This window comes from Pseudochaenichthys georgianus, unplaced genomic scaffold, assembly GCF_902827115.2.
Source record: "Pseudochaenichthys georgianus unplaced genomic scaffold, fPseGeo1.2 scaffold_759_arrow_ctg1, whole genome shotgun sequence".
NCBI lineage: Eukaryota > Metazoa > Chordata > Actinopteri > Perciformes > Channichthyidae > Pseudochaenichthys > Pseudochaenichthys georgianus.
The window spans coordinates 30,436-55,510 of NW_027263309.1; the positions used below are offsets into that span (position 1 = coordinate 30,436).

General features: G+C 45.5%; 2 protein-coding genes and 2 non-coding genes across 5 annotated transcripts; all 4 read right to left on the minus strand.

Moving 5' to 3' along the window:
* Positions 1–8,144: 8,144 nt before the first annotated feature.
* On the minus strand, positions 8,145–15,912 carry LOC117444230 (ribonucleoside-diphosphate reductase subunit M2). Its single transcript, XM_034079888.1, has 10 exons — positions 15,193–15,912; positions 14,962–15,030; positions 13,491–13,631; positions 13,259–13,375; positions 11,185–11,318; positions 11,009–11,103; positions 10,341–10,474; positions 9,621–9,725; positions 9,436–9,549; positions 8,145–8,502 (listed from the first exon to the last, which is right to left on the minus strand). The coding sequence occupies exons 1-10, from the start codon at positions 15,280–15,282 to the stop codon at positions 8,350–8,352; spliced, it is 1,152 nt and encodes a 383-aa protein (XP_033935779.1). The 5' UTR covers positions 15,283–15,912; the 3' UTR covers positions 8,145–8,349.
* Positions 8,575–8,709, minus strand: LOC117444231 (small nucleolar RNA SNORD94). Its single transcript, XR_004551755.1, has one exon. It is a non-coding gene; the product is annotated as a small nucleolar RNA SNORD94 (small nucleolar RNA).
* On the minus strand, positions 10,771–10,907 carry LOC117444232 (small nucleolar RNA SNORD94). The gene has a single exon (XR_004551756.1). It is a non-coding gene; the product is annotated as a small nucleolar RNA SNORD94 (small nucleolar RNA).
* A 2,034-nt stretch (positions 15,913–17,946) lies between the features above and the next one.
* LOC117444228 (Krueppel-like factor 11) lies at positions 17,947–24,903 on the minus strand. 2 transcript variants are annotated; one of them, XM_071202710.1, is made up of 4 exons: positions 24,721–24,903; positions 20,190–21,231; positions 19,385–19,641; positions 17,947–18,568 (listed from the first exon to the last, which is right to left on the minus strand). In XM_071202710.1, exons 1-4 carry the CDS (start codon positions 24,895–24,897, stop codon positions 18,368–18,370), a joined length of 1,677 nt encoding a protein of 558 aa, XP_071058811.1. In that variant the 5' UTR covers positions 24,898–24,903; the 3' UTR covers positions 17,947–18,367. The 2 variants fall into 2 exon arrangements, with proteins under 2 accessions (XP_071058811.1, XP_033935778.1); XM_034079887.2 differs by having other exon boundaries at positions 18,477–19,641.
* Between the last annotated feature and the right edge of the window lie 172 nt (positions 24,904–25,075).

The following is a 25,075-nucleotide window of genomic DNA, read 5'->3' on the forward strand; positions in this document are numbered from 1 at the left end:
AAGTGATGAAGGAAGCGGCAAGTGATGAGGGAAGCTGCAAGTGATGAAGGAAGCGGCAAGTGATGAAGGAAGCTGCAAGTGATGAAGGAAGCGGCAAGTGATGAGGGAAGCGGCAAGTGATGAAGGAAGCGGCAAGTGATGAAGGAAGCGGCAAGTGATGAGGGAAGCGGCAAGTGATGAGGGAAGCGGCAAGTGATGAAGGAAGCGGCAAGTGATGAGGGAAGCGGCAAGTGATGAGGAAGCGGCAAGTGATGAAGGAAGCGGCAAGTGATGAGGGAAGCTGCAAGTGATGAAGGAAGCGGCAAGTGATGAGGGAAGCGGCAAGTGATGAAGGAAAGCGGCAAGTGATGAGGGAAGCTGCAAGTGATGAAGGAAGCGGCAAGTGATGAGGGAAGCGGCAAGTGATGAGGGAAGCGGCAAGTGATGAGGGAAGCGGCAAGTGATGAAGGGAAGCTGCAAGTGATGAAGGAAGCGGCAAGTGATGAGGGAAGCTGCAAGTGATGAAGGAAGCGGCAAGTGATGAGGGAAGCTGCAAGTGATGAAGGAAGCGGTAAGTGATGAGGGAAGCGTCAAGTGATGAGGGAGGCTGCAAATGATGAGGGAAGCTGCAAGTGATGAAGGAAGCAGGAAGTGATGAAGGAAGCGGCAAGTGATGAGGGAAGCTGCAAGTGATGAAGGAAGCGGCAAGTGATGAGGAAAGCGGCAAGTGATGAAGGAAGCGGCAAGTGATGAGGGAAGCTGCAAGTGATGAAGGAAGCGGCAAGTGATGAGGGAAACTGCAAGTGATGAGGGAGGCTGCAAGTGATGAGGGAAGCGGAAAGTGATGAAGGAAGCGGCAAGTGATGAGGGAAGCGGCAAGTGATGAAGGATGCGGCAAGTGATGAGGGAAGCGGCAAGTGATGAGGGAAGCGGCAAGTGATGAAGGAAGCGGCAAGTGATGAAGGAAGCGGCAAGTGATGAAGGAAGCGGCAAGTGATGAGGGAGGCTGCAAATGATGAGGGAAGCGGCAAGTGATGAGGGAAGCTGCAAGTGATGAAGGAAGCGGCAAGTGATGAAGGAAGCAGCAAGTGATGAGGGAAGCTGCAAGTGATGAAGGAAGCGGCAAGTGATGAGGAAAGCGGCAAGTGATGAAGGAAGCGGCAAGTGATGAGGGAAGCTGCAAGTGATGAAGGAAGCGGCAAGTGATGAGGGAAGCGGCAAGTGATGAGGAAGCCGCAAGTGATGAAGGAAGCGGCAAGTGATGAGGGAAGCTGCAAGTGATGAAGGAAGCGACAAGTGATGAGGGAAGCTGCAAGTGATGAAGGAAGCGGCAAGTGATGAAGGAAGCTGCAAGTGATGAGGGAAGCGGCAAGTGATGAAGGAAGCGGCAAGTGATGAGGAGGCAAGTGAAAGCGGCAAGTGATGAAGGAAGCGCAAGTGATGAAGGAAGTGGCAAGTGATGAGGGAAGCTGCAAGTGATGAAGGAAGCGGCAAGTGATGAGGGAAGCTGCAAGTGATGAAGGAAGCGGCAAGTGATGAAGGAAGCGGCAAGTGATGAGGAAGCTGCAAGTGATGAAGGAAGCGACAAGTGATGAGGGAAGCGGCAAGTGATGAAGGAAGCAGCAAGTGATGAGGGAATCAGAAAGTGATGAGGGAAGCAGCAAGTGATGAGGGAAGCAGCAAGTGATGAAGGAAGCCGCAAGTGATGAGGGAAGCAACAAAGTGATGAGGGATGCGGCAAGTGATGAAGGAAGCGGCAAGTGATGAAGGAAGCGGCAAGTGATGAAGGAAGCGGCAAGTTATGAAGGAAGCGGCAAGTTATGAAGGAAGCGGCAAGTGATGAGGGAAGCAGCAAGTGATGAGGGAAGCTGCAAGTGATGAAGGAAGCGACAAGTGATGAGGGAAGCGGCAAGTGATGAAGGAAGCAGCAAGTGATGAGGGAATCAGAAAGTGATGAGGGAAGCAGCAAGTGATGAGGGAAGCAGCAAGTGATGAAGGAAGCCGCAAGTGATGAGGGAAGCTGCAAGTGATGAGGGAAGCTGCAAGTGATGAGGGAAACCGCAAGTGATGAGGGAAGCAGCAAGTGATGAGGGAAGCTGCAAGTGATGACGGGAGCGGCAAGTGATGAGGGAAACGGCAAGTGATGCGGGAATCAGAAAGTGATGAGGGAAGCAGCAAGTGATGAAGGAAGCGGCAAGTGATGAAGGATGCGGCAAGTGATGAAGGAAGCGGCAAGTGATGAGGGAAGCTGCAAGTGATGAAGGAAGCGGCAAGTGATGAAGGAAGCAGCAAGTGATGAAGGAAGCGGCAAGTGATGAGGGAAGCTGCAAGTGATGAAGGAAGCGGCAAGTGATGAGGGAAGCTGCAAGTGATGAAGGAAGCGGCAAGTGATGAAGGAAGCGGCAAGTGATGAGGGAATCAGAAAGTGATGAGGGAAGCAGCAAGTGATGAGGGAAGCAGCAAGTGATGAGGGAAGCAGCAAGTGATGAGGGAAGCAGCAAGTGATGAGGGAAACAGCAAGTGAGGAGGGATTATTATTTCCTCCTTCCATCCCTTTTTTCTGTTTAATCTGATTACTAACAACTTCTAATAATTTGACATAGTTTATGATTTAATTGGAAAATGAAGTGTTTTTAAATAATAAACCCGTTTCTGATTCGGATTCTTTGATTTTTTTTTGACATATGGGTGTTGAGAGATGTATCCATATCTCTTGATGTTGCTCTCAAATTTCACAAGATTGATGCTTTTAACTTCAATATTTAAACAAAATCTTCCTGGGGGACCCTAGAGGGGGTGAGTTCCCCCCAAATAGCACTCTATCTCTGCTTATGTAACTCCGATGTAGTGTCCCCTCGGCAACAGATCACTCAGAGCTGGTGATTACTTTCCTGCATTTCAATGGACAGCATATAAAAAGGAACGTGAGCTGCATTGCTTAAGAGATCCTCTCATGCTATCTCTTTTACAAAATAAGTGTCCAGTCAACAACAAAACATCAGTGATCGTATAGTGGAAGTATATATTTCACATGCAATGTGAAACATGAAACTTCTACAAACTGGTGTACAAAACTCACATAGCTGCGTTGATCTCCTGGAGTGTCTCTACTCTTTCTTCTCCACAGCTCTTGTCCAACATCAGAGATTGCAAACATTTCAGAAACAGCTAGAGGTAGGGGACAAACAACTTGTTCGCTGGGCATGTCAAAAACCTCCTGCTTTGATCAAGCCTTTAGGGAGCCTTTCAGCCCCTCTAGCAAAGGGACTGGAAAGCAAGCTTTGAACATTCAGTACCATCTACATGCTGTCATGTTCCAGACACTGCTCTCAACCACTCAGGGCCTGCACAAATACCTGCAGAAAGAAACACTTGACTTGGTGCAGGCAGTAGATTACAAGACAGCAGTTGAGAACACACTGAAAAGTTACCGAAGTAACGAGAAAGCACATGAGGTCTATGACAAGACCAAGGCCCTGTGCAATGATCTTGATATTCCCGAAACTGACGCAGAGGAAGAAGCGTAGAAACATGGAAGACTATGTAGTCAAGGCATCATGTGGAGCAATGTGAAACATGAAACATAAATAAACTGGTGTACAAAACTCACATACCTGCATTTCAATGGACAGCATAAACGGACACATGGGCTGGGTTCTGGTGCTCAGATTAGCTATTGATGATCACGTTGATAAATCATATAAAACAAATAGCCAATCACACAAAAACAAGTTGCTGTGACTGTGAGCATTAAACAATTAACATTAAACTAAACAAACACAACAGTACGTTATTGTCCTTATAAAATAAAAACATACCACCGAGATAATACAGGCACCTTACCCTCAAGAGATCCTCACGTGCTATGAGAATCTCCCACAATGCATTGCTGTAACAAACAGGGTTCCTGCAGGTTTCGCCAACTCAAATTTAAGACTTTTTAAGACCACTTTGAATAGAATTCAAGACCTATTTCACGGCAAGAAAGTATGAAGGAAAATTGCTATGAAAGAAGAAATACGTCCCATAATTACTTACAAAGTAAATGTATTCATGTTCAACATAAGAATAATGACTGAACATAACAGCATAACAGTACAGAACTGTGTTAGCCAAAAAGTGTGTGTGTGTGCGTGTGTGTGTGTGTGTGTGTGTGTGTGTGTTAGGGCTGTGCAATTAATCGTAGTTCAATCGCAATTACGATTTTGGCCTGCCACAATTACAAAAACGACATAATCGAAAAAAAACTATTATTTAGCTTTGAGGTTGTGACGGTGCACTGCAACATATTTGATCTAATTAATTTTAGTCTAATTTATTTTTATTTATCATATTTATATTAGTGCTGTCAAAATTATTGCGTTAACGGCGGTAATTAATTTTTTGAATTAATTGCGTTAAAATATTTAACGCATTTAACGCATGTGCAGAATGGCCCGCCCCATACGTGCCACCAGTGGCAGCGCCAGGGTATGGCTGGGGTAGGCTACACCCATACCAAGACATGGCTTAGCCCCACCATGAACAATGATGTTAGAGTAAGCAAAATAAAGTCTGCCAACTCGCGGAGTAAAACACAGACAGCAGTTAGTCAGACTGATTTCAGTAGCCACGGTTTTGAAAACTTTTGTCACGTAGTGATCGTCTTCTCAATAGAACATCTTTGATAACGGCGTGGTGTTGCTGCAGGAAGTCCCGACGGAGAATACTCTTGCTGTAGTACAGGGCAGAGCCATATCATAGTAATAATATGGCTCTGGTACAGGGGTGCACATAACTGGTACGCAGGTTATGTAATCTGAAATGCGTACCGTCACTTGTGTCACAAAGCGCATTTGCGTACCGACGTACTTGTGAAGCTTTTCCAGAAGGCGGTCAGATCACCGGACGACAGAGTCGGTCTCCGTGTGCACATACAGGGCTGCTGTTAACGTCGGTCTGTACAATGGAACTGTGCCAAAACTACGTCAACCGGCTGCGGAGGGAGACTCCCCCCCTTCACTGGAGACCTGCGCTAAAACAGCTGATCACAACGTTCACACTGTGGTCACGAAGTAGGCTACTCCACTAGCGCGCGCCCCCCTCCTCTGTCGACCTTCCTGAAGTACTCCCCGTTGATAGAAATCAACACGTAATGAATTAAGACCCCACGGTTTGACGATTGATAGGTGTGTGGGCAGTCTTTCATTTTGACATGCAGAAATGTTTTTTATAATAAACATAGATACTGTGTTAAATGGATATATCCGCCCTTCTTTCATTTATCTTTCCATTCCCCAACACTATACATAAAGAAATGGCATATTTAATCTGATTAAAATGTTTAATCGTTTGACAGCCCTAATTTATATATGTTTAGTAGCTTGTGGAAGTTGCGCTCCAAAATATTTGTTGATCTTGTTTATTGGTATTTATTATTTTGATATTATTTATTTAAATATATCACTGTTAACAGCATTCCCACCATCTGTTATTCTACGCACGAAAAGTTTATTATTATTCCGCCGGTATTTTGGCCCTCTTCTCCTCCCGCATTGAACATCGCAGAAACTCCGTTCAAACATCAAAACGTTCAGCTCGGTCGGGAATCGATGGCTATTACTTTTCTCATTCATAAATTTCATAATTCCAGAGATACATCCCATAATACATCACATTTTTAACATTGAAGTCAATGGAGGAAATCTTCAACTTCAACAATCTTCATGCGACTTCAACTGCTAACTGTTCATTCATACTTTCACTTAGAAACCTCATTCCAACTTTAAAATGTTACAAATCTTTCTGACATTATTCTGATTTTTACTTTTAGAGATATTAAACATTGTTCAGACCTTGTTTTAGAGGTTTTCTTCATATTTTAACATTAACTAGAGTGCGTGATGTCACAGCTAGAGGGTTAGAACATCTTGAGATTTCCTTCATATATTTTTTTTAAACTGCCCATAATTCCCCAAACCCTACATTCCTGAGACATAATTCATCATGACAAACGTAGGAAAACATCTCGTAGCTTTAAAAATGACAAATAATTAAGCAAAATAATTCAACAAAATGCCTCGAGGACATGAAGTGACAAAAACGTTCAACATGCCTCCATTGAAGCCCATTGTAATGTCAGGCAGATATTTTCCTCACGGCAGCAGCCGCACACCTTTAGTTAAACTGCCAAAAAGGCCACATTATTAACCCGAAACTACACAAAAAGTACACTTCAGATACTCAACTTCCTTGACATGCTTCACGTTTTGAAATTTCACAGATATCTGTTACGGTTCTTCAACAAAACGTTCACATGCATCTCTCATTCAGAACAATTCAAACCTGTGATCTCTGCTCACCTCGTTAGCTCAACTATAAACACCTGTGTGATGGAACACGATAATGTCATCGCTCCACCTGACATTGCTCAGAGCAGCAGCCTCCAGATAGCAGACTTCAGAGAGCAGACTCCAGGTAGCAGACTTCAGAGCAGCAGACTCCAGGTAGCAGACTTCAGAGCAGCAGACTCCAGATAGCAGACTTCAGAGCAGCAGACTCCAGAGAGCAGACTTCAGAGAGCAGACTCCAGGTAGCAGACTTCAGAGCAGCAGACTCCAGATAGCAGACTCCAGATAGCAGACTCCAGATAGCAGACTTCAACAGTCCAGCCCGTGAAGACATCGACGGGACAGTTTGGAGAGTTCTTCAAATGCCGTTTGCAACACAAGGCTCGCCTTGAAACACGGTTTTCTCATAGCTTTAGTGGAAAATACTCCAAACAGCTCAGAACTTCACAGGTTTGGTAACGATGGCCGAGACACCATCAACACATCTAAGCGTTAATTATGGGGGTGTCATCAAATGCCCGTTGCACATGGCCGGACAGACTCATTCACCATCAAGTTAGTTCAAAAGTTTGCAGTTCAAATATTCTGCTGCTTTTCAAAGCCTCTTCACTTCCTTCTCTCATCACACATTCAAGCCCCCGTGTTCATGTTTCATTTCGATCTCAGTTCTTCACTTTCTTCTCACACATTACTTTTCAGCATAGCAGTTTAGCGTCAGCTTTTCAGCATAAAGCATTCCCACTAGCCATTTCCTAGTTTAATTTAGTATTGGTTTTCCCCGCTGAATTATACGTTCAGGGTAATCAACAGTTAAAAGATGTTCAAATTATTTGTTTTAAAGTTCAATAAATGGATGTTTTCAAAGTCAATGAATAATCGCTTTTAATAATCGTGATTATGATGTTTGTCATAATCGAGCAGCCCTAGTGTGTGTGTGTGTGTGTGTGTGTGTGTGAGTAACAAGAGCTATATTCAGAGCTCTGCTGCTGTGGCTACAATCTTTCATCGTTGCCGTTGTATGATTGGTGTTTAGCTACGGTATATTTAGCGTCTGCAGCAGCACCTCCGCTTTTTAGGGTTGACGTAGACCCAAACTTCCCCCGGAGGTGCCCCGGTGTTGTTGCAGGAGCTGCTGCACTGCAAAAGGTGCGGCGGGCTTCAAACACGTTCCTCCACTGGTTTCAACCAAGCACTGAATTAGAGGTGTTCCAACCAGATACGGCTGAACTGACGGTTCCCCATATTTATTTGTAAGTAGATTCAAAGAGACCTGAGTTTCTGACTGCCACTGAAGCTTGGTTGCTAGGTTACTAGCTGGGTGTTCTCCGATAAGGGGCCGGGGGAAACAAAGTCAGTGATGACTGGTTCCATGTTGATTTATTTCAATAGATTGTTGGGGGGACTGAAAGGCTCTGGTTACTTTGCAGCTCGGACATTTGCCCCAAAACACATTCAGACGCGATCGCAGAAGGACCCTTTAAAATCCCATCATTTTTAAGACCTTCTAAATCACCTCTTATTTTTAGTCATATTTAAAGGCCTTAAATTCAGATTATCAAATTTAGACTTTTTAAGACCCTGAACAAAGCTAATGCAGGCACACGTTTGTGACACAGATTGTAAATGTACAATTGTTTGTGCGTGTGGAGTCTTGAGGTAGAAAAATGTCAAGCTATTTAAAATAATATATTCACTGTAGCAAAAATACATAAAAGTAAATACAGATAATTGTACCATGTTTGGGGGCAACACATATTCACGATCAGTGACTTCATGATATTTAACGTGTGTTCTTCAGTGACTTCATATTTCTACACCAGCTAACAGAAAGGAGACTTTTAGGTGAATTATATTTTATTATAAAAACTGTACAAAAGTAACTAAAAACACATCAGGTCGTTCCATAGCAACATGCTAATATAGCACGTTGGATAAAACTAAGTAGGTCTTCCTCTCGGATTAAATACTCTGCGGATCAGAGAGGAGGGTAAAGGAGAGGTTCCCGTCTCCCTCTGGGCCTCTCCGCGGTGCGTTCAGGGCCTCAGAAGTCGGCGTCCAGCCTGAAGGTGTTGTCGCTGGTCCCCGACATCACGCCCATCCTCTGGTACTCGCCCACGCGCTTCTCGAAGAAGTTGGTCTTGCCCTCCAGAGAAATGTTCTCCATGAAGTCGAAGGGGTTCTCCGCACGGAAGACCTGGAACACACGAGAGCCTTGAACTCACCACTCAATGTATTCAACACGTCCACACACACGGGGCGTTCACTGTCTGCTCAGCGCGGCGTCTGTTTCCTGCTGCTGCCGCTCTGTCAGCTGACCACTCGTCCTCCAATCAGAGCGCAGCAGCAGTCAGCCCCCATCATTGGCTGAGGTCCGTACCCCTGCGCGGCTCATCATCACAGACTCAGTCATCTCAACAGCCACCTGACTCCCGTCATAAACATGTGTACTGTGTGTATCTGTATATACTTATACGCGCTCTGAGCACTGGAACAGCGCTTTAATAAATGCAAGAATTATTATTATTAATTGGATATTCCCGACGATTAAAGAGTACAAACGGACAGATATTGATTCAGGGATATTTCAGGAGATATTGATGATTATTGGATTTAAACTGACAGATATTATATATATATATATATATATATATATGAGTATTAGTATATACAAATGTGTGCATTAGTATATATAAATGTGAGTATTAGTATATATAAATATGTGTATTAGTATATATAAATATGTGTATTAGTATATATAAATGTGAGTATTGGTATATATAAATGTGAGTATTAGTATATATAAATGTGAGTATTGGTATATATAAATGTGAGTATTAGTATATACAAATGTGTGCATTGGTATATATAAATATGTGTATTGGTATAAATAAATGTGTGTATTGGTATATATAAATATGTGTATTAGTATATATAAATATGTGTATTAGTATATATAAATGTGAGTATTGGTATATCTAAATGTGAGTATTAGATATACAAATGTGTGCATTGGTATATATAAATATTGTGTATTGGTATAAATAAATGTGTGTATTGGTATATATAAATATGTGTATTAGTATATATAAATATGTGTATTAGTATATATAAATATGAGTATTAGTACCTTGGAGAAGCCCAGCTCCAGCATCAGGCGGTCAGCCACGAACTCGATGTATTGCTTCATCAGATCGCAGTTCATCCCGATCAGTTTGACGGGCAGAGACTCCGTTAGGAACTCCTGAGAGAGGGGGAGGAGTTAGCTGACGGACAGGAAGCAGAGAGAGAGAGAGGGGGGGGGGCGGGGCTTACCTGCTCGATGGCCACGGCGTCCCTGATGATGCCACTGACGGTGTCTTCAGACGGTTTGTTCACCAGGTGTTTGAACATCAGACAGGCAAAGTCACAGTGAAGACCCTGAACGCACCACAGAGTGAACATCAGACAGGCAAAGTCACAGTGAAGACCCTGAACGCACCACAGAGTGAACATCAGACAGGCAAAGTCACAGTGAAGACCCTGAACGCACCACAGAGTGAACATCAGACAGGCAAAGTCACAGTGAAGACCCTGAACGCACCACAGAGTGAACATCAGACAGGCAAAGTCACAGTGAAGACCCTGAACGCACCACAGAGTGAACATCAGACAGGCAAAGTCACAGTGAAGACCCTGAACGCACCACAGAGTGAACATCAGACAGGCAAAGTCACAGTGAAGACCCTGAACGCACCACAGAGTGAACATCAGACAGGCAAAGTCACAGTGAAGACCCTGAACGCACCACAGAGTGAACATCAGACAGGCAAAGACACAGTGAAGACCCTGAACGCACCACAGAGTGAACATCAGACAGGCAAAGTCACAGTGAAGACCCTGAACGCACCACAGAGTGAACATCAGACAGGCAAAGACACAGTGAAGACCCTGAACGCACCACATTGAGAAGATCCTATCACTTCATTACTTCATCCCCGAGACCCCACATTAATATTAATGATGATGATGATGATGATGATGATGATGAGGTACCTCGTCTCTGCTGATGAGCTCGTTGGAGAAGGTGAGTCCGGGCATCAGGCCTCTCTTCTTCAGCCAGAAGATGGAAGCAAAGGACCCGGAGAAGAAGATCCCCTCCACGGCCGCGAAGGCCACCACGCGCTCTCCTGAGGACCAGAACCACAGTTAGAACCAGAGGAACCACGAGGACCAGAACCAGTAGGACCAGAACCAGTAGGACCAGAACCAGTTAGAACCAGAGGAACCATGAGGACTAGAACCAGTTAGAACCATGAGGACCAGAACCAGTTAGAACCAGAGGAACCATGAGGACCAGAACCAGTTAGAACCATGAGATCGAGCTTCAATGGTTACTTGTTATCTAAATGTGTACCACGTGTTTAACTCTGACCCGGTTGCATCTCATTTTCTGTCATTTGAACTCAACACGGTGCGTTCACTGTCTGTTCAGCGCGGCGTCTGTTTCCCTGCTGCTGCCGCTCTGTCAGCTGACCACTCGTCCTCCAATCAGAGCGCAGCAGGCAGTCAGCCCCCATCATTGGCTGAGGTCCGTACCCCTGCGCGGCTCATCATCACAGACCCTCCCTCACTGACTCAGCAGCACTTCCTGTCAGATATCGAAGACTAAAGGACGTGAACATGGAACATGGACCCCCCCCCCCCCCGGACCCCCCTCTCACCATAGTTGGCGCTCTTGTTCCCGATCCAGTTGAGGGCCCAGTCGGCCTTCTTCTTCACGCAGGGCAGCGTCTCCACGGCGTTGAACAGGAACTCTCTGAGGGGACGAGAACAATAAGTCTCCAGATACTGATTACCGTCAGGGTCATTGAACACACCGTCAGACCGCGTGACTCACCGCTCGGCGGGCTCCTTGATGTAGGTGTTGATCAGGAGGCTGTACATCTCCGAGTGGATGTTCTCCATGGCGATCTGGAAACCATAGAAACACCTGGCCTCCGTCACCTGCACCTCCTGTGAGAAGCGCTCCACCTGGTGGAGGCACGAGGAACAGCAAGTCAGTCACAGCCAATCAGCAGAGAGCATCACAGCCAATCAGCAGAGAGCATCACAGCCAATCGGCAGAGAGAGCATCACAGCCAATCAGCAGAGAGCATCACAGCCAATCAGAGTTCCCTTTTACCCGCTGAGCCTGTTTTCAGGTCTCGGGCTCGAAAACGACATTCCCAGAACAAACGACTATAACTTCTAAAAAGGTTTAAAATCAATCATCGTTGTTCTCAAAGCGATGATGACGCTGTGAGTTGGAGAAGAGTCAGAATCTATACCGATGTTTTTATTTTAATGTGAATTCAGATGTAAATTATAATGATAGTTTCCGTCCAGTGGAAAGCTTGAGTGATGGAGACTCAGAGCTTTAGGAACCCAAAGTGGAACACGATAAGTCCTGAATCCAGACTGACTGACACCTCGTTTTAACCGTTGGAGCCAATAGGATCGAGGGGGAGTTCCTGAAATCCATATACACATCACCCATTGGTGAACGAGTGCTGCTCAGCCAGAATGCCCAAAACCGGAAGCAGCGAATTATGGATTATCAATATCTGTTTCAAAGTGACGGACTCATCGGATTAACCTCCAGCCGCGTTTCAATGCCGTCGAACACGACTTTCGATCAGAAGCCAGCAGCCGAGGTGAGAGGTGTCCGTGTTCGCTGCGTGTTGTGATGTCTGTCTGCTTCCCCTGACGCGAGCTCTGATCGCTCCGTCGTGATACTAATACCTATAGAACCTCAGCTTCTTACGAGACGCGGTCAGTTAGCCGAGTTTCTCCCGTTAATCTGGTATGACGCATTAACAGGTTTTTAATATTAAGAAGCCCTGAGACAACGTCTCTGAACTCTCACCAGGTTCTCTGAACTCTCACCAGGTTCTCTAACGTCTCTGAACTCTCACCAGGTTCTCTGAACTCTCACCAGGTTCTCTGAACTCTCACCAGGTTCTCTAACGTCTCTGAACTCTCACCAGGTTCTCTAACGTCTCTGAACTCTCACCAGGTTCTCTGAACTCTCACCAGGTTCTCTAACGTCTCTGAACTCTCACCAGGTTCTCTGAACTCTCACCAGGTTCTCTGAACTCTCACCAGGTTCTCTAACGTCTCTGAACTCTCACCAGGTTCTCTAAACTCTCACTAGGTTCTCTGAACTCTCACCAGGTTCTCTGAACTCTCACCAGGTTCTCTAACGTCTCTGAACTCTCACTAGGTTCTCTAAACTCTCACTAGGTTCTCTGAACTCTCACCAGGTTCTCTGAACTCTCACCAGGTTCTCTGAACTCTCACCAGGTTCTCTGAACTCTCACCAGGTTCTCTAACGTCTCACCAGGTTCTCCAACGTCTCTGAACTCTCACCGGGTTCTCTGAACTCTCACTGGGTTCTCTGAACTCTCACCGGGTTCTCTGAACTCTCACCGGGTTCTCTGAACTCTCACCAGGTTCTCTGAACTCTCACCGGGTTCTCTGAACTCTCACCGGGTTCTCTGAACTCTCACCGGGTTCTCTGAAGTCTCACCAGGTTCTCTAACGTCTCTGAACTCTCACCGGGTTCTCTGAACTCTCACCAGGTTCTCTAACGTCTCTGAACTCTCACTAGGTTCTCTGAACTCTCACCGGGTTCTCTGAACTCTCACCAGGTTCTCTAACGTCTCTGAACTCTCACCAGGTTCTCTGAACTCTCACCGGGTTCTCTGAATTCTCACCAGGTTCTCTGACGTCTCTGAACTCTCACCAGGTTCTCTGAACTCTCACCAGGTTCTCTGAACTCTCACCAGGTTCTCTGAACTCTCACCAGGTTCTCTAACGTCTCTGAACTCTCACCAGGTTCTCTAACGTCTCTGAACTCTCACCAGGTTCTCTGAACTCTCACCAGGTTCTCTGAACTCTCACCAGGTTCTCTAACGTCTCTGAACTCTCACCAGGTTCTCGTTGACGATGCCGTCGCTGGCGGCGAAGAAGGCCAACACGTGAGAGATGAAGAACCTCTCCTCGTCCTTCAGGGCCTCCCAGTGCTGCACGTCCTTGGACAGATCCACCTGCAGACAGGAAGTTAAGATCAGCTGCTCTCAGACACAGACAGCAACAGGAAGTGAATAACGTTCCCCTCTGAGGGACTAATAAAGCTTTGAGGTTCTGAAGAGCAGGGCGTACCTCCTCCGCGGTCCAGAACGACGCCTCGGCCTTCTTGTACATCTGCCAGATGTCGTGGTACTGGATCGGGAAGACCACGAAGCGCTGAGGGTTCGCCTTCAGCAGCGGCTCCTCTTCCTCCATCTTCTTCATCGCTTTGGGCTGAGACATGCGGTCAGACGCTGATACTACAAATACTACACTGTGCAGATACTTCACAATGTACACAGATACTACACTGTGTACACAGTCAAATACTACTTGAGTATTTCCATGTTCTGCTTCTATGTACTTCTACTCCACTACAGTTCAGAGGTACATGGTGTACATTTCCTCCACTACATGTATTTAATACCTTTAGTTACTTCACAGATCTGGATGAATGATGTGAAATATAATCAAGTGTTGAATCAGACTTTAGTTCCACCTGGAGTAAAGCCACCAGCTACCCTGCAGTCTACAAAGTACTTCAGACTAGCTGCACCTCCACCAGCTACCCTGCAGTCTACAAAGTACTTCAGACTAGCTGCACCTCCACCAGCTACCCTGCAGTCTACAAAGTACTTCAGACTAGCTGCACCTTCACCAGCTACCCTGCAGTCTACAAAGTACTTCAAACTAGCTGCACCTCCACCAGCTACCCTGCAGTCCACAAAGTACTTCAGACTAGCTGCACCTCCTCCAGCTACCCTGCAGTCCACAAAGTACTTCAGACTAGCTGCACCTCCACCAGCTACCCTGCAGTCTACAAAGTACTTCAGACTAGCTGCACCTTCACCAGCTACCCTGCAGTCTACAAAGTACTTCAGACTAGCTGCACCTTCACCAGCTACCCTGCAGCCTACAAAGTACTTCAGACTAGCTGCACCTCCACCAGCTACCCTGCAGTCTACAAAGTACTTCAGACTAGCTGCACCTTCACCAGCTACCCTGCAGTCTACAAAGTACTTCAGACTAGCTGCACCTTCACCAGCTACCCTGCAGTCTACAAAGTACTTCAGACTAGCTGCACCTCCACCAGCTACCCTGCAGTCTACAAAGTACTTCAGACTAGCTGCACCTCCACCAGCTACCCTGCAGTCTACAAAGTACTTCAGACTAGCTGCACCTCCACCAGCTTTGAGAACACTTTCATGATCAATCATTATAAAACATATCATATATATTATTCTGAAATGGAGCAATCTGCACAACGACTACTTTCACTGTCGCTACTTTATTTATATATATATATATATATATATATTGATGATCATAATTTATACTTGAAGTATATTCTGAATACAGTACTTGTAACTCCTCATAATAAAGACAGGAAGTGACGTCAGCTGATTTGAAACAGCAACAGCTGATCGTCCAGTTTGGCGCCAGAACTGACACTTTAGGCGCCACCTCGACATAAACGCTAATAATCCTACACTTTAATGTGTGTTTAGATATATACATACACAGATATATGTATATGATATTAACAGTCTGCGGTTGAACTCACCTCAGAGTCGGAGAAGATTTTCCGCGCGGTTTTAGACGCTAAAATGCGCGTGGTGTTCAGGCTCGGGGGCTGAAAAAGAGAAACAATAATCTGATTAAAACCGTGTATTTAATCGGATCCGAGTGAAACGCACACGAGATAAAGCTGCCGTGGGTACAAACTGCTGCTCCTTTGTTTAACGACCCAAACAAAGAGTCATTTAAACGGTAAAAGCTGCTTTTTAGTTCTTACCGTGTTTTCTTTGTCCAGCGCCATCTTGTTCATCTCACTGCTGAGAGAGTTCTCCTTCTTCGCGGACAGAGGCGCGCGAGCAGAAAGCATTGTGACGAGTTTAAAATGAAATAAGTTACGGTGTGAAAGTTAAAAGCAGCAGAGCGACTGAGCGGCTCCTGCTGCTGTCTGCTCCCTCTTTATATTGGAATATTGGCGCCGGAACGCAGTCGGCCAATAGGAACGCCGCTCGCGCTTGGCCCTTTAAACTGACGCTATGCTGAGCCAATCAGGTGGCGAGTAGAGAGATCACGTGCTGCAGGCCAGCTGCCTGCGGGGGGAATCAACGTCTTTGTTTGGGCGAGGTTACAAAACATCTCAGATTCAGACTCAAACACGACTTAGTTTATCATTAAAACCTTTACACGGTGTTCTAAATACTGCCAGGAAGTTATACGTCGTGTTGAGACTGCCACAACATTAATGAACCGGCTTAATTTCATTTAAACGACTGTATATTAGTTAAACTACCAGGTTAAAAGTCTGTTCAAACATTTTCTACACAATATACCACGCTGTTAAAATACTCATGTTCAAGTATTGTGTAGTACTCATTGTAGAGAAAATACTCCATTAAAACCAAAAGCAGCAAATATTACATTTCAGAAGCTGAACTGTGAACAAGAAACCTCTTAGTTTATTGTAATTAGTGTTCTGTTCCACCCATGGTCCAAGTTACTTACATATAACGTTGGATGGTTTAATCTATAACAAATCATGTCAATCTGAGTACTTCCACATGTGTAAATAGGTATAATATGTATTGTTGTGTATAATGTTGTTAAAGAGGAAGTGATAAGTCGCGTTGAAACGGCAGAAGGTAAACCTAACGTTAAGTTACATGTTTTTAAATGCTTTATTTTCTCATATCATCAACATGTAACTACTTTAACGGCTGGATTCTGGTGTTTGTTATAACTTAGATGTTATTTATCTTTCGAAAGAATTACATATAAAACCTAAATGTTCCCTCTCACAGAAACAAGCGGTGCTGATCAGCTGTTTCCGGAATGCAGCGCTCTGATTGGCTGAACATGTAGGGAAACCAGTAGTAACGCCTCCTGGCCACAGGGGGGTTTGTGCACATTATAAGTATTATAAAACATATCATATATTATTCTGAAATGGACCAATCTGCACAACGACTACTTTTACTGTGACAGAGTATTCCTACACTCTGGTACTTCTACTTTTACTCAAATACATGATCTGAGTACTTCTACTTTTACTACAAGATCTGAGTACTTCTACTTTTACTCAAATACATGATCTGAGTACTTCTACTTTTACTCAAGTACAAGACCTGAGTACTTCTACTTTTACTCAAGTACAAGATCTGAGTACTTCTACTTCTACTCAAGTACCTGATCTGAGTACTTCTACTTCTACTCAAGTACAAGATCTGAGTGTATTTGGTTCAAACATAAACACAGTAAAAACAATTGAAGCTTTTTACGTTCAGATATAGAAAATGATGTACATGTAATCTGGATATACTAAAAAACTACTTGCAGTATACTATTGCACAGTACTTAGAATAATACAATACAATATGTGCAGTATCGTTTTGGAAAGTGAAAAACAAAGTACAGATTTGTACTTAAACGTCTTGTGTTTCCATTCATTTTTAAATGATGTTTTTTTGCTTTACTGTATTATATTTAATTTAATTGTTCTATTATGTATATATATACCGTTACTGCAGTATATCTGAGTACTTCCCCCTGTGTAAATAGGTATATTATGTATTGTTGTGTATAATGTTGTTGAAGAAGCTGCAGCACTGCGCTCCGCCACGGGGGGTCGCTGTTACTCTGCTGTTTATATTTTTAATTAATTCTTTGGCTTCTTGTGAATGTCGGTCAGTAAGGCAAGTGGGCGGGTTCCTCATCCAGCCAATCACGCGCCGCTCTCCCATTGGTCACACCCCCTGAGTGCTGGCTCCTGATTGGTTGATCGCTGTTACCGGGTGCTGTGTAGCTCTTATGTTTATAACAAACACGTTAGCGCTGCTGTCGTCGAGCAGATATACACTATATAAAGATATATACACACTATATACACTATATACAGATATATACACACTATATACACTATATAAAGATATATACACACTATATACAGATATATATACACACTATATACACTATATAAAGATATATACACTATATAAAGATATATACACACTATATACACTATATAAAGATATATACACACTATATACACTATATAAAGATATATACACACTACATACACTATACAAAGATATATACACACTATATACAGATATATACACACTACATACACTATACAAAGATATATACACACTATATACAGATATATACACACTATATACACTATATAAAGATATATACACTATATAAAGATATATACACACTATATACACTATATAAAGATATATACACACTATATACACTATATACAGATACAGGACATGTGCGTTATATAAAGACCTATGATGTAAAGATCCTCTCTCTGACCCACGTCTTTAAAATAAGACTAAGATGTTAAAACAGCTTTAAAGACTCTGTTTGGGGTCAGTTCAGAAGCACATGCTTATATGTCATGTTTAAGAAGCTCCTCTGGAGGAAACAGGGACTTGAGCCTCTGCAGACCATTAGCATGCACTAATATAGCCTGAAACCACTGGATGTAATGTATTGGGAAACAATAAACAACACGTATTTTTCATGGTACGTTTTTATTATAAAAGCCATATCCTTCAACATCGCTTACAGGCAAATGTTCAGAAGATGGGATTATTCAGATATAAGCCGTTATTATTAAGAATAACATTTAATAACGAGGTATTTTCTTACTGGCTACACTATGGGCCAATCAGGCTATGGAGAAACCAGCACTTCTTCTTCAACAAACGCTTCATTAAATAATGACCGTGTAAAGATAGTAGGTAGTCTCACAGCGAGGAATACTGTCAGAATTCGTACAATAAATGCAGACTGGAATACACGTCACGTTCATATAGATATCAATATATTTACATTATTTACAGACACAGAAGTAGGCTAATAATAATAATAACAATAATAACAATAATAACAGAAGCACAATACAGAGGCTTTGGCAACAAATAAAAAGAGTGCATACATCTTTCCTAAACATTGAAGTAAACATGAGTATACACGGAGAATACAAAAACAAGCAAGATTAAAAAAATCCAGTGCAATGTCAGGTTTCTGTTGGTGTCTGTCCGTGAGAGTAGCAGCCTGTCGCCTCGTCCTCCTTTACGATGAGTTTGTGGAATAAAACGTCCTGAGGATGTCGGGAAGCTCGATCCGACGTCCGCCGGCTGCATCTGCACGATTTAATTAGATCTTTATCTCAATATATATACGTTTAAAACACCTTAAACCTCATATTTTCTGTGGGCTTTGAGTCTGATTTCCAAACACAACAACTGTGGTGGAAAATTAAAGGTTACTGTTTATTTTAAAAGGGCTGCAGATATCTTAAAAATCAGTGGAACAGCGCTAATGCTAACGTTAGCATGCTAATTGCACCTATGTCCGCTTATTAAAAAGTTAGAATAATACCGTGTAAAACGCTTAGCGTTACATACTAATTGTTAGCATCGGCACATGTTAACTTTGAGTCGTTAACATGCTAAAAATCCGGAAATTAAAATGTTTTGACATTAGCATGCTAACGGCCTAACGTTAGCATGCTAATTGCACCTATGTCAGCTTATGAAAGTTGGCATGATAGCATGTAAAACTCTAACCGTTACATCATAAATGTTAGCATTTAACTTTGAGCTTGTTAACATGCTAAAACTCAGGAAGTTAAAATGTTTTGACATTATCATGCTAACATGCTAACGTTAGCATTCAGATTTTAGGGGTCGTGGAGTGTACTGAGCGTTTTAGCCTCAGAGGGTCGCTGGTAGAGGGAAAGAAGGGAAGCTACCTTTAGTTCACCTGACGATCTCTAAGATAAACCCTAAAGAGTTATAATGACTTTATTTTACTTCACGCTGAATCTCGCGCAGACGCAGCCGGCCCTCAGCTTCTGGCCAGCAGAGATATCTGTAGAAAAAAAGTTCCTCCGGATGTGGAGCTGATTGAGAGTCACAGTTTGGTTCCTGAGTTGACTGTTAGTTGGCGGTGCTCACCAGCACGCCGACAGGAAGAGAGGGGGCGGGGCCTCTGTTGAGGTCCCGGGGCTCGGCGCTCCACGACGAAGCCCTCTTTGTGGTCATGTGACGCCGGGCGTGTTTGGTCAGGTGATCGCTGCGCATGAAGCGCCGCTCGCAGACGCTGCAGACGAACTTCTTCTCGCCCGTGTGCGTCCGGCGATGTCGCGACAGCTCGTCGGATCGGGCAAACTTCTTATCGCAGCCTTCCCAGTGACAGCTGAACGGCTTCTCGCCTGCAGGGGAACAGCAGAACCAGAACCCTTCATTACTATAGTGTTGTGAAAACACTGAACGTCCTCTTCCAACATGAGAGTAGCATGCTAACAAAGCTATCAGCTGCAGCTGTGAACATGAGAGTAGCATGCTAACAAAGGTATCAGCTGCAGCTGTGAACATGAGAGTAGCATGCTAACAAAGGTATCAGCTGTAGCTGTGAACATGACAGGATGTGTGATAGAAGAGCACCAGGACTGCTTGAGGCAGATGATAGCTATGTGATGAACATGATGACTCAGCCTCTATGGAGAGAGACATCAAGCATGCTCATTTCTGACGTGGAGCTAATCTGAAGTAAACATTGATACTGCTTTCTATTCCTCCATCTTGTGACTGTGTGCCTCCCTCTCTTGGATATCAGCATGTGAAGGACACTGCTCAGGAGAGGACCCCAGACACACGGGTCCTGAGGTGAAGCTCGAGCCGTGATGAGTGAGATTTTTCCAACAGTATAGAAACACAACCATGGCTTCAAATGAGCTGACCAATGAAAGCAGAGCCTCACCTGTGTGTGTGCGCAGGTGAGCCTTCAGGTGCGAGCTCTTAAAGTAGGTTTTCTTGCAGCCGGGGAAGTTGCAGACGTAGTTTCGGCGTCGGGAGAAGTCTGCCTGCGTGACGCCGCCGCTCGCTCCGGACGGCAGGTAGACGGGCGCCGGCGCCAGGGGGAGGAGCTTAGTGTTGCCCAGCGTCATGACGGCGTGCTGCGCTGCGGATGCCTGTGGCACAACGAACACCTGCATGGGCGCCTGCACGAAGGCGGAGATCAACCCCGAGCGGCTGCTGAACACCTGGCAGAGCAGAGGTGGCGAGGGGATCTGTGAGGGGGTCTGTGAGGGGGTCTGTGCAGGCTGGGGTAAAGGGTTCTGTGCAGGCTGGGGTAAAGGGTTCTGTGTAGGCTGGGGTAAAGGGTTCTGTGTAGGCTGGGGTAAAGGGTTCTGTGTAGGCTGGGGTAAAGGGTTCTGTGCAGGCTGGGGTAAAGGGTTCTGTGCAGGCTGGGGTAAAGGGTTCTGTGTAGGCTGGGGTAAAGGGTTCTGTGTATGCTGGGGTAAAGGGTTCTGTGTAGGCTGGGGTAAAGGGTTCTGTGCAGGCTGGGGTAAAGGGTTCTGTGTAGACTGGGGTAAAGGGTTCTGTGTAGGCTGGGGTAAAGGGTTCTGTGTAGGCTGGGGCAAAGGGTTCTGTGGAGGCTGGGGTAAAGGGTTCCGTGTATGCTGGGGTAAAGGGTTCTGTGTAGGCTCGGGTAAAGGGTTCTGTGCAGGCTGGGGTAAAGGGTTCTGTGTATGCTGGGGTAAAGGGTTCTGTGTAGGCTGGGGTAAAGGGTTCTGTGTAGGCTGGGGCAAAGGGTTCTGTGGAGGCTGGGGTAAAGGGTTCTGTGTAGGCTGGGGCAAAGGGTTCTGTGTATGCTGGGGCGAGGGAGCGAGGCTGTCAGTGTGGCGGATGACGCTGGTGAGGACGCAGGAGTCCACCTGGGAGGCGGAGGTCTCTGAGGTCTCTGAAAGGGGGGCGGAGGTCTCCGAGGGGAAGCTGGGACTGTGAGGTGGTGTCATACACTGAGGGAGGAGACAGAAGAGATATATTATACGTTTTTATCATTTAACACATTTATCTCCAATTCTAAAAAAATAAATAATAGATTACATTTGTATAGCGCCTTTCAAGGGACCCAAGGACGCTTTACACGGTACCCAGGGGGCAAAACACATTTTTGGGGAAAGATTGTCCACCAGAAATGATATCTAGGACCTTCATGTGCATGTGGAGGACACTGTTCAGGAACTAGTTGATGCTCTGTATGTGACTAGAGCACTTAGTTGGCACACAGGGAACTGCTTTAGGCTGGTTCAGGTCCTATCTATCTGAACGCTCTCAGTTTGTACGTGTCAACGATGAATCTTCCACGCAAACCAAAGTTAGCCATGGAGTGCCACAGGGCTCAGTGCTCGGACCTATTCTGTTCACATTATATATGCTTCCGTTAGGCAATATTATAAGGAATCATTCTGTAAACTTTCATTGTTATGCGGATGATACTCAACTATATTTATCAATCAAGCCTGATGAAATTAATCATCTAAATAAAATTCAAGACTGCCTCAAGGACTTAAAAACGTGGATGACCTTAAACTTTTTGATGTTAAACACGACCAAAACTGAAGTTATTGTACTCGGCCCGAAGAATCTACGAAACAAATTATCTAAAGACATACTAACTATGGATGGCATTAATTTGGCCTCCAGTGAGACTGTAAGGAATCTTGGTGTTATATTTGATCAGGATTTATCCTTTAACGCCCACATAAAATCAATTTCAAGGACCGCCTACTTCCATCTACGTAACATTGCAAAAATCAGGCATATCTTGCCTCAAAGCGATGCAGAGAAACTAGTCCATGCATTTGTTACTTCTAGGCTGGATTATTGTAACTCTTTATTATCAGGGAGTACCAAGAAGTCAATCAAGTCGCTTCAGCTGATTCAAAATGCTGCGGCTCGTGTACTAACCAGAGTTAGGAGAAGGGACCACATTACTCCTGTTCTGGCTGCCTTACACTGGCTCCCTATAGAACACAGGCTAGAATTTAAAATTCTTCTTCTCGCCTACAAAGCCCTTAATGGGCAGGCGCCATCTTACCTTAAAGAACTCATTATACCCTACTGGCCTACTAGGGCATTGCGTTCCAAGAATGCAGGGTTGTTGGTTGTTCCTAGAATCTTTAAAAGTACAATGGGAGCCAGAGCCTTTTCTTATCAAGCTCCACATTTGTGGAATCAGCTTCCAGTTTGTGTTCGGGCGGCAGACACCCTATCCGTTTTTAAGAGTGCGCTTAAGACCTTCCTTTTTGATAAAGCTTATAGTTAGGGCTGATTAGATTCAGCCCCTAGTTTTGCTGATATAGGCTTAGTTTGTCGGGGACATCTTCCTTCTTCCTTCTCTCTGTCTGTACCTGTGTCCTCTCATGTTCCGATTAACCCAGCTTCCCCACATGTCTTTCTTTTTGGTGTCTATATACGCTGGGATCCGGAGTCATGGATGATCCTGCGGTCCTGGATCGCGAGCGCTGGATCTTGAGTCGTGGCTGTGGTCCTGGATCATCGGTCCTGGATGGATATCCTCGTGGTTTCATCTTCCTATTATACACACATGCATTTCCAAACATCTGGACTACCTATGTTGCAAATGTATTATCTTTTCAATTTACACACGGCATCTATTGCACGTCTGTCCGTCCTGGAGAGGGATCCCTCCTCTGCTGCTCTCCCTGAGGTTTCTCCATGTTCCCTTAAACTGTGGGGTTTCTCTGGAAGTGTTTCCTTGTACGATGTGAGGGTCTAAGGACAGAGGGTCTGAGGACAGAGGGTCTAAGGATAGAGGGTCTAAGGACAGAGGGTCTGAGGACAGAGGGTCTGAGGACAGAGGGTGTCGTATTGTCATACTGATATTCTGTACACACTGTGAAGACCACTGAGACAAATGTAACATTTGTGATATTGGGCTATAAATAAACATTGATTGATTGATTGATTGATGACTACTTCCATTCTGGAGAGGATCACAGACACATGGATCCTGAGGTGAAGCTCGGGACCCGGTCAAACAGCTACTGGAAAGCTACCAAACCAGCGAGGCCATGTGGCGCCTGCACTGAGCACTGTGCAGCAGACAGAGAGACACAGGCAGACACAAGGAGGACATGTTGTGAAGATGTTTTTGAGAAAGACACCATCATCCAGGAGTCACGTGCACAGATATCAATCCTCCAAGAACAGAGTTCCTTCTCCAGGAGCCTCTGACTGAGCACCAGCTGCAGGTTCCTCCAGGTCCTCTTCTTCCAGCGGGAGGTAGCTGGGCGGGGCCTCTCGGTGAAGCAGGTCCAATGGGCAGCGGCCTCTGTATTCGGCTGAGATGAAGACGCTGCCAGAGACCGCCCCTGAGGCGCACGACGCACTGATGGCAGGGCGTCTGTTGGGAGGAGAGCAGACGGAGACCACGACATGCTCCTGGAGCAGACATGCAATGCAGACGCCAAGGAGGCAAGGGGTCTGGATGGCACTCAATCGTGCTGCCAGGGGGAAGTGGCTCTCAAGTCTACGCTGCACCTCCGTTGCTCCAGTCGGTCAACAGGGATGCAGAGACGGTAGTCATGGCAGCAGTAGAGACCAACCCATCCACGACAGCCACGCCATCCCTGATACATATATCTACTGGCGAGTGTGCCGATCAGTCAAGGACGACCTGACAAGTGTGTGAGCAGTTGGTTTGAAGGCCTTGTCAGATCCCTGTCCAGTGACCAGAAGACACGTGTGGGAAAGCTCAACACCTTCCACACAGCAGGACTGGTGCCCCTGGCAGGAGCAATGCGTCACTGCCTGCTGCACACGAGCCAGATCGCTGCCAGTGGTGGAGAACTCAACATGGCTGACTTCATAGGCAACCACGAGTGCAGTGACCTTCCTCCATCCCTCTTCCAGGAGCATGGCAGTATGAGAACAGGGACCAAAGCAAGCAGCATCCCTGATCTGCCCCAAGACTGCCTCGAGACAGCAGTCGTGGTAGATGCCATGTCCGCCACACGACACTGGTCTGTCCACACAGGAGGAGGATGCTGGGAGTCCCAGCAGCTTCTTCCGGCCGGGCCTCCGGGCCTCCGGGGGGCAGTCTGCGGCTTCATCTGCCTCATCCTCCCCAGGGACTTATTCGGTGTGAACGTTCTGATGAACTGAGTACGGCAAAGTACTTGGTGTGAAAGCGCCCAATAACCCTGGTGATGCGTTCAAGGCCTCATGATAAAGTAGGCATTTGAACAACAGAAGGATAATTTAGGTATTCATGTGAACCAGAATGTAAATGTGCGAGTCAGTAGGGGGGGAGACGCAGACCACGGGAGGATTGATTCATGGCTAAATAAATGGTGTTCAAACCCTGCTTTAGTACCAGACACACGTTCAACACGTTAAACACTGAATGGCTAAATGACCAAAGTATCTTTAAGAGCTTAAACCACTCTGCATGAAGGACTCTTTGAAGAGTGTTTCCTCACCAGCGATGACAGGGCGATCAGGTCTTTGGGACCCTCGCCCCCCCCCTGAAGGTGGATGGAGTCACAGGAGTCGGAGGTGGGGGTCAGGGGGCGGGGCTTGTGTGACATTTGACCCCAGAAGCTCATGCTGACCAGCGCCTCGGCGGCCTCCAGGTCGTGGTACTCGATGCCCGCCATCCCATCCACCTGAAGAGGAGAGAACGTTAGCGAGTGTTCTCAGATTTCAGATGTGTCTCTCAGATCATGTTCGTCTCGCTCACTTCAGGCTCTGCTGTAACTGTGAACCTGAGGGACTTCTGATTCTGAACAGATGACGCGTGCAGGATGTTACTCGCCCCTCCCTCTAAAACAAGCC